The sequence below is a fragment of the Mus caroli genome, chromosome 8 (assembly GCF_900094665.2).
Source record: "Mus caroli chromosome 8, CAROLI_EIJ_v1.1, whole genome shotgun sequence".
Taxonomy (NCBI): domain Eukaryota; kingdom Metazoa; phylum Chordata; class Mammalia; order Rodentia; family Muridae; genus Mus; species Mus caroli.
In genome coordinates, this window is record NC_034577.1 from 34,488,435 (window position 1) to 34,498,510 (window position 10,076).

General features: G+C 36.5%; 1 protein-coding gene across 1 annotated transcript in view; it reads left to right on the forward strand.

Annotated features, from left to right (window-relative positions):
- Positions 1-8,906, forward strand: part of Vps37a (VPS37A subunit of ESCRT-I) — a 35,805-nt gene extending 26,899 nt beyond the window's left edge. The window contains exons 6-12 of the mRNA XM_021169390.2: positions 817-887; positions 2,159-2,286; positions 2,369-2,427; positions 2,505-2,573; positions 5,289-5,432; positions 6,426-6,506; positions 7,902-8,906. Of these exons, the coding sequence (XP_021025049.1) occupies positions 817-887; positions 2,159-2,286; positions 2,369-2,427; positions 2,505-2,573; positions 5,289-5,432; positions 6,426-6,506 (552 nt within the window). The 3' untranslated portion in view covers positions 7,902-8,906. The remainder of the gene's footprint in view (positions 1-816; positions 888-2,158; positions 2,287-2,368; positions 2,428-2,504; positions 2,574-5,288; positions 5,433-6,425; positions 6,507-7,901) is intronic.
- Positions 8,907-10,076: the final 1,170 nt, after the last annotated feature.

Sequence of the window (10,076 nt, forward strand, 5' to 3'; positions counted from 1 at the left end):
GAGGCCAGCCTGGTCTACAAAGTGAGTTCCAGGACAGCCAGGGCTACACAGAGAAACCCTGTCTCGAAAAACCAAAAAAAGAAAAGAAAAGATTTTAAGCAAAATGTTACTTATTTGATTTTTTTGAGACCGAGTCTCAGTAACTCTGGCTGTTCTGGAACTCACTCTTTAGCCCAGGCTGGCCCTGAATTCAGAGAGATAGATCTGTAGCCTCTTCTTCTTGAGTGCTAGAATTAAACACCTGTGCCGTTTTTCCCAGCAACAAACTAATATTAATACATTTTTTTTAATTTAAGGGAAAATTTGGAGTGTTCTAATAAAAACAGTCATAAATATTCAAATTGGTACTATGTTCTTCATCTATCCTATTTTATTTAACTTAAATATGTAACTATCCAGAGTGCTGGTGGTTTACTGATGTATACTTGATGTCTTTATTTGAATGAAGCATATTCATTTATATCTATGAAATCCACAGATAATTCTGAACACCTGTTACAATTGCTCATAAGAGATTTATTTTATAATCATATACTTTGACACAGGCTAATAATACAGGCTCTTCCAAGACACATCCTCCCCTTCCCCCTCGCCCCATAAAGTGTAAACTCTGGATAGAAATCCAGAGAAATAGACCGGTGGGGAAGAGCTGCGTGCTGATGTGATGTGCAGAGATGGAGGTGCACAGCTTGCTTGCTGAGAAGACTGGGAGTGAGAGCACTGCTAGATGCAGCACTTCACAGTTATTTCTAGTCAGTAAATGCACTCAGTCACAAGTATAGCTGAGATCTAATACTCTTTAAAACTCTTCTTTAGGTTAACCAAAATGGTTTTGGTTATAAGATGCCGGATATTCCTGATGCGTTTCCAGAACTTTCAGAACTGAGGTAAGAAACCTTGAAGAGTAAAGATAGTTTTGTCAGTTTTATTTATAATTTCATATTCAAATTAAGTAAAGTGAATTAAGTTTTTGACTGTTCCTTTTCTGTGGTTGTCCTGGTGAGTAAGTGGTATAAATCAGCTGTAGTCTGATAAACTGTCCCATGACTGGTCTGTACCTAGGGATTGCTCTGGATGTCATGACTACCATGGTAACCAGAGTTCTTTTCTCTTAGTGCAACTTGCAATCTTGGAGAGTTTTTTGGTGAATATATTACATTCTGATCAATTCAAAATAGATTTTTCATTGTTTCTTTAGTAGAAATGTATCTCGATGAGTATACTAAAGTTATAATATATTCAAAAACTAATTTTATTAGAAGCCAAAGTTTTATTCAAATTTATAGTGGCAGGATTAAACTTTAAGGTACTGTTTTTTTCATAGAACATAAGATGTACCATGAATAAAACATTTTATGGTCTTTCCATTTAGTGGGGTACCCCATGTGCCCCACTAAGGATTTATAATATCCACGAGGCTACTAGTATTAAGACCATTGAGTACAATTAAGAGTAATTTGGAATTTCATGTCTTTAGAATATATTCTACCAGCACTACAGATTAAAGCCTTGTGAACAATCTTGTAATTTAAAATATAAAGTTGGAATTTGTTCATGTGTAAACATAAAAAATAACATGTAAAGAATGCAGGTTCCACAACAGAAAAGATGTTTGCTGTATCTTAAGGGTTAGTATGTATTATAATGCTCAAGTTCCAAAAATAACAATATTTTACAAAGTATTATCTTTCTTTTCTCCTTTTTAAAAGTTTACCTACTATAAAACTTATGAAAACATCAAAACTACAGGAGGAGAGCTAAACAGTGTGAACAGCCTCCATACTTAACCATGCACATGGTTCCCTCTGTCTCCGGGGCCTGTCTGTTCCCCTCTGCTGGGTAACTGCAAGTGACTCAGGCTTGCTCTCTGCAGCCTGCTTGCTGAGGTTTCCTTTTTATTTTTTTAGCACCTACAGGATGCTCAGCCCTCCCACATCAGTCACTAACTAAGACAGTGCCTTAGGCTTACCTGCAGCCTACTCTTACAAAGGGTGTTTTTCTCTGTTGAGGTTTCCTCCTCTCCCATGACTCCAGCTTATGTCACATAAAACTACCCATCGCACAAGTCAAGCCGGAAAATTGTGGACATTTGTCATTGTGGAGAAAAACCACATGACTAACATTTATTAACAACTGGCTTTTTCTTTTGTGTCTTTAGTGTGTCACAGCTCACAGATATGAATGAACAGGAGGAGGTATTACTAGAACAGTTTCTGATGTTGCCTCAACTAAAACAAATTATTACTGACAAGGAAGACTTAGTAAAAAATATCGAGGAATTAGCAAGTATGTCTCCCTTTGCTTTGATTCATAATTCCTGAGAAAAATGTGATCTGTGCTGGGAAATAAGCAGAGATTTGTCTTCCAGGAAGAAATCTCCTTTTGGAGCACAGCTTGGAAGGCAAAAGGCAAACCGTTTTAGATAAGGTGAGTTCCTGGTCATTTCCAAGACATTTTTACACTTCAGAAATCAAAATAAACAGCAATTTTATGTTTTCTTTTAGTATGAATTACTTCTACAAATGAAATCTACCTTTGAAAAGAAGATGCAAAGGCAACATGAACTCAGTGAGGTACGGCTGATGAATTCTTTCTGTCCCTCAGGAGCTGCTCAGCCGAAGCTGCTGGCCCCGCCCTGTGCATCTGACTTTATAAAGCTGACAGCTGTAAACAGAGTTCTTGTTCTTTAAGGGTTTATCTATTTCCAAATCCCATAAGGAATGAAAACCCCCAGGAAAGTAGGAAAGTAGTATAACTGTTGTAATAAAACCTAGTAACAAAAAGATACTTTAAATTAAGTATAATTTAAAAGATTAGACTTCTACTTATGAAAAATAATCTTTAAAAATAAAATAGAAGATGTAATCTTTATAGCTTATTGCAACAAGAAACATTGTAGTTAATATTTTGTTTCCCTTAAGAGATGCTTATATTCTCTAGTTAGAAAACATAGAATATCAAGTGGAATGAAAGAGTATTAATAAGATTTGATTCTTTAGCATATGACTTAAAAGTTTAATATTTCCAGTAATCTTCCAAATATGGTTTTAAAAATCTGAATGGATTAAAGTAGTTAGGAAGGAGTTGAATATAAAAGGAATGGGAAAAACATGCTTCATCAATATCAAAATACTGTGTGAAATGTCATTTAAAATGATGCAGTAGTTTTGTAGGAAGATGGAAAATAGTTGTATGGAGCAGGCTGCAGTTCTAAAATAGATTCATGTATGTGACTAATAACTAGAAAAACTTCAGGAGTCAACAAATTGTGTAATTGTTTATTGGTTTAGGATCTGATGAAAAATTGCCTTGATCTTTTATATCAAACCTCATAAAGGTCATATTCTACAGAATATAGAAAAGTACAATACATATAGTTTCAGAACAAAGTATAAAAATCAGTTAGTTCCTAGGAATATTTTTAAACGGTTTTTTAATGTGAAAAAATTAAAAAGTCCTGTTTTCTAATTGTAATAAAAGTCAAAAGCATAGAGGAAAATGTTCACATTTGAATATATAAATTTAAAACTGAAAAGTACTAAAAATAAAAGTGAATGCTTTTGTTAAGAACACATGTGTAATATAGACAACACAAATGTTGCTAGTGGATTATAAAGAGCAAATGAGAAAGTAGGAAACTCCCCTAAGAAAATGTCTCGTAAAGAATTCTGTGTAGGGGCTGAGAGGTAGAACATGTGTAAGGCCTCAGCTGCACCTGCTACAACACAGGTCAGCTTTAGCACTTTTTCTCACCCCTGGACATGTATGTAAGAATACATGTAAGAATTGCTTGAGGTGATTCTAGAAATACTTAAAAATTGTCCTGAGGTGGTGGCACACACCTTCAGCCACATACTTGGAAGGCAGAGGTAGGCTGATTTCCATGAATTTGAGGCTAGCCTTGTCTACAGAGTGAGTTCCAGGATGGCCAGAGCTACAGAGGGAAACCTGTCTCAAAAACAAAAAACAGAAAACCCATAGATAGTTTGTGATACTTTATGGATTAACTTCTGACATTACTAAGAGACGGAAGTCTCACAGGAAATTCCCTGATCCTTTGGCTCGTATAATCTTTCTGAATTTCCTTGACTCTCAGCTACAGGAGTTGTTGTATCTGTTTGGACTGGTTCCGCAACTCTGTACTTTGATTAGTTGTGGTCCTCTAGAATGGTCTTTCTGGTATAGTGCAAAGAGACGTGTTCCTTATGGGGCGAGGACTGCACTTACCTGTGGATTAAGGGTTATGCTGGATTGGTAATGTGGTGGTTGTAGGTTCCTCAAGATCCACAACTTCACTAGTCCCGGCTAGTTAGTTGGCTAGGTTCCCAGTTACAGGCATGAATTCCCCCTTTGTTGAGCAGGTCCTAGTCTTATTAGAAGGCTGAGCAACAACTCAAAAGAGGATTTCTCATGCCTAGTGTTTGATTTTTTTGTTGTTGTTGTTAGGTGGTCTTTGGTTCTTGGAGGGATCATTGTCAACCCAGAAGGGATGTCATTTGAATATTAGTATTCTTTTTTTGTTTTAAATGAAAGACTCTTGGAATGTATTAGAGTGCATTGATTTTGTAGATCTTTTGCGTTATCATTGTCATCATAACCTAACAAAGACAGACAAGAACAGGAATACAAGGAGATGGGGGTCATTGGGTCATCTGAGTAGGTATTCTCACAATGATTTAATTCTAAAATATCTAGGATATAACAGTGGTTTTTCAGTTTGTCATTTAACAGTTTTATAGTTTGTGATTTGGTTTCTTTTGTGCTTGCTATCTGTATTTGCTAATTGTAGGTCAAATTGACACAAGCTGTAGTTATCAGAGAGGAAGGAGCTCCAATTGAGAAAATACCTTCATAAGATTGGGCTGTACAAGAGTTTGTAGTACATTTTCTTAATTATTCATTGATAGGGGGAGGACCCAGCCCATTGTGGGTGGTACAATCCCTGGGCTCTATAAGAAAACTGAGTAAACCATGAGGAACAGATACAATAGCAGCATTCCTCCATGGCCTCTGCATCAGCTCTTGCCTCCAGGTTCCCACCCAGCTTTAGTTCCTGTCCTAACTTTCTTTAAATGGTGATGTGGAACAGTAAGCCAAACAAACCTTTTCATCTCCAGTTTGCTTTTAGAAGAAACCCTAACTAATAACTAAGGCAGGATCCATCCAAGTAGCCAATGCTGAAGACCCATGTGGCTCTTGCTTCTCATGTCTCTGCCTCATTTCCCCCTCTGTAGTTTATCTGAGAATTATAGACTAATGCATTGCCTGATTTTTGTGTTTGTTCACAGAGTTGTAGTGCAAGTGCTCTACAGGCAAGATTGAAAGTAGCTGCACACGAAGCTGAGGAAGAGTCTGATAATATTGCTGAAGATTTCTTGGAGGGAAAAACTGAAATAGATGATTTTCTCAATAGCTTCAAGGAAAAGAGAACAGTATGTAATACTCTTCAATTGAGGATGAGTGACAACATAATAACATTTTTTTAAGTGTGTTCATAAGTAAACATTGTTAGCACATAACCAAGCTGGAGTTTTGACTACTGAGCAGAATCTGAAAGCCTCTTTGGGGAAGGATAGCAGGACTCTACTGTTTCTTTAAACCTGTTAGTTCTGAGTACACAAGCAGGTAAATGAAATGCTAGTTCTCATTCAGAATCAATAGTATCTGTGTCATTGTGTAGGAGCTGGTAAATCAGCTATAATAGCCTGCAAACAACCTGCTTAACAAGTTGCCTAAATACATAACCTGTAGACATAAAAAATAATTGAAATACGATTTAGAACTTTCAAGAACAGCTTCTATTCTGGTATTTCCATTGTATCCAAGGGGGGAAATATCTGCTTAACAATTTGATGCTAAATATTTAATAGTCCTAAATATTTACCTATTATCTCTGAAACAACCACCTTTGTTATTTAGTAATTTTTATGAAATGTTTGTGTGTAGGGTTGTTTGTGAGAGTATATGATTGTGTGTATGTGGCCTTAAAGAAGACAGGGCAGATTTTATGAGCTTCATTTTTCATGAGAGACAAAATTCAGAGATGGTTAGTAACTTGCCTGTGTTTATAGTATTAGTAAGGAATTGGTTTCTGATCCATTCTATTCTGTATAGTTACACTAAAGTTTGTTTGTTAATCTTCCATAGTCAACAAGAGCAAAGTTTAGTTCTGTTTTTTTTTTAAGCACAGGCATTTGAAATTAAATAATCAAAATTTAATATTAGTAAAGTTTATACTCAAAGACTTTTCACACAAACCTTAATGTTCTTCTGGATTCCTCGTAAATTCTGAAGAATTACTAGCTACCTTAAATGTTAAAAAGCTAAAGGAATGTTAACAGATTAAAATATTCTTACGTGGAATTCTGTCTTAATGTAGGAAGCAGTTGGAAAAGTGACTGTATTTTAAATAATTTATCTTCTAGATTTGCCACTGTAGAAGAGCTAAAGAAGAGAAGCTTCACCAGGTGATAGCGATGCACAGCCAATTTCATGCTCCTCTCTAGGTATGCATTTCTAGCTAGTGTCTCAAGGCTGTTATACAAGTGTGCTTTAACTTAATAGTTCTTAACAGTGCCTGCTCACTGCTTTAACATGATTCTATCATTATAGTTGTTGATTGTTCTAAAATGTTGACAATTATATATTAAACATGACCATATAAGTACATTTAGAACCAGGAAGAACTCTGTAGATAATTTCTCAGTACTTCTGTATCTTTAATGAGAGTTTGCGTTTCTCTTAAGGGTAGCTTACAGTCTTGCTCTTGCTTCTACCATCATCTTCTCATCTGTGGTCTTCCAGCCCTCAAGCTCCTTTCCTTCTCCTCTCTACTTATTTTAGGAATGTCTTGTTTACAGAAGAACCTTGCCCCGTATTCAATTGCTGTGATAAAATACCATGACCAAGGTATCTTACAGATGGAAGAAGTTATTTGTGTTTATTGTTGGTGAGGGAGAATCCATAATGGTGAGGCAGGCTTAGCATCAAGCAGCTGGAGCGGGAAGCTGAGGGTTCACATCTTTAACCACAAACATAAAGCAGAGCGCAGACTATTAATACAGTGCGTTGTGACCTCTCAAAGTCCACCCATAGTGACTTACAAGCAAGGCTGCACCACTTCCCAAGACAGTGCCAGGTGGTCAGCTACCCAGGTCTATTGGGGTAGCTCTCTTTCAAACCACACAAACTTAAATAAGAGCTTGTTAACTGAAGAGAACACAAAGTTAAGGAAAGTGCAGCCCAGTTACTGAGACATACTAGAAGCCACTCAGTAACCAAAACACAACTTCTTTCTCAGGCGGCTCTTTCTCGTTTCTCAGGCGGCTGTTTCTCGTTTCTCAGGCGGCTGTTTCTCATTTCATTTCTGCATGAAGTCAGATTGTTGTTTTTGTAGGTTGGGATCAGACCCATTGCTTTCCATGTATTCAAAAAGCACTCCAGAACTGACCTACATCACCAGTTCCATTTTTTAGTCACCCATCAACTACAGCAGCTGGTGTACACTGAGAGTCTTGGGTTGCAGTACAAATCCCTAGGAGAGGATGAATCAGCTGCATGCAGCCATCCGGCTGAAGGAGCAGACTTTAAGGAGGAGCATGGGGGATTCTTTTGAAAAGGGATGGAGTAATAGGCATTTCTTATCTCTAGTTTTTATTCCATTAGTATGGCCTCTGAATTGTGTTACGTCTTAATTTCCGAACTGAGATAATTTTTATACTATTTGTGTTTATCCCAGCCCAGGCAGTAGAAATAAATTATTGAAAGGAACACACTGTAATCTTTTCCTTACCCAGTTCCTTCCCAGTCAAGTTATAATACCTTAAGAGGAAGACAGAATAAAGGAGTCAGGGTTGATAATCTTAAATTAAATCTTAAATTTGACATTTTTTTCATTTCAGATTTTCCTGAAACCATGAACTACCAAGAGAGAAATGGGACACACGCCTAAGCACATTGTTTTCTACTTATAACGTAGGGATGGGCACATTAAGCCATGGCTTTGGTCCAGATGTGCTGTAGATTGTCTATCACCTGAGACTGATTTTGTACAGATTAGAATGACTGCTATATTTGACAAAACTTTCTGCACTATTTGCACTAAAGATGTTTATTGTTGACAAATCCTGTATTTAAGTTCCTCTGCTATTTCTGATTAAACATCTATGCATGTAATTCTAGCTAATTTTTAATATTTTAAAAAACTACTGATTTACATTTTTAGTTTTAACTTGAAGCTGCCTCATTTATCAAGAGTGCTTATTACTTAGATTCTTTTTCCTGTCAGCCTTTTCTTTTAAAACCTATTTTCAGCTGTGAAAATGTCATCTAGGCCACCCCCTGATAAACACACACACACACACACACATCTTTCTTTCCAGATGATGAAACTGTCCAGAGCAGTTTGTTTTCAGATATTCAGTATCAGCAAACAGCAGTCCTGCCAAGGTGCCATCTCAAGGCAGCAACCTGTAACACCTGCAGTAAGTAAGAGTGAAGAATCTACTTTCCTACAGTTCCACTTTCAGACTAAAGATACATTGAGGGAGCGATACAGGTCAATGCATTGGTTTTATTTTGTTCTGGAACAGGTTGCACTGTGTAGCCCAGTCTAGCCTCAAACTTGTGCTTCTCCTCCCTGAGTACAGGGTTACAGACAGGTGCCATCATCTCATAAATAGATATTTTACTTATTTTTAAAACTGCCTTTCACTTAAACCAGTACAATACAGACTTTCATGCTAACTAAAATAAATAAGTATATATGGGTTTTGGTTAAATGATACTCCTTTTATATTCCAAATGTAAAAACAAAAAATTCCTTTTGTTAAGAAATGGTAAATCTAGGCAGAAATAGTAAAATTTTAATACTTTGGCTTGACTTTTTAAACATTTTTTTTCCTAAGAAAGCTTTATAACAAGTAATATCTTAATTTTTAATGAATTTAATTTTCTAATTGTAGATGTATTTAGCAATTTGTTTCTATATTTTGTCACAGAGCTAAAGAAGAAAATGAGTACATATCTGAGGTTGGTAAGGTAGGACCTAAGTCACTAAATACCGTAACACATAATTGCTCAGTTTTCATCTGTGACTGTCATTCCAAAGCCTGCATACATTATGGATTGTCTTCATTTTTCTTACTCTACATATTTTTGGTAATGGAGTTTTAAGAAAGTCATAAATATTTTCTTATTGAAAATTTTTTTTATGTTTGTTGAAGACGTATTCATGTGACTATAAAGATCATCCCATGCTGGGTATACAACATTATAGCTGCCTGTCTTGCTGGCACTCATGTTAAGGGTATGCTATTGAATCCTCAGGCAGACAAAGGGTAAACCTGTTATTCCTGATACAGATGTAAGTGAGAGAACAGATGGAGTAATGTCTCACATTTGTGACCAACTTGGGGGCATTCAGAGACTTGTGAGTGTACTGGTATTTGTGTTTAACATTTCCAGCAGTCACTGTAGTCAGTGGAGAATTTGCCAGTCACAGTCTAGTTGCTTTCTTAAAAACTAGGGATATCCCAGAACAAGAGACCGGCAGGCAGACTGCAGGCCTTCTTATTAAGCGTCTGCTAAACACCTCACTCAGCATTGTAGAAAGACTACCCAGAGACAACACAAGTGTGACACACACACAAACACACACCACACTTGCTCACCCAGGCCAGGGCATGCTTTTCTTTAAACTTGTATTATCCAAGTTTCATTGTCACTTAAGGAAGCATAATTTCTCCCTAAAAATTCAGAGAGCCTCTTTACAATCCAGACATTAAACCAAGACATTTGACCACAGTTGCTTGTTCAGACATGTTTATCACTTGTAGTGAGTATCTGAATATGCCAGTGTGAATTCGCATCCTTTATTTGCAGGAGACAGAGGAAGTACATGGTTGTAATTTTATGGCCATATTTCTTCTTTGTAAAACTTGGCTATAGATCTGAATACCAAAGCACATACTCGCATTTTACTTTAGTATAGTATGGAAAACGTATTGTAAAGGAAAGCTTAGCAATCGCTAGACTACCTAGGCAGAATTGTCAAGGATATTTAAAGGTAAGCAGTA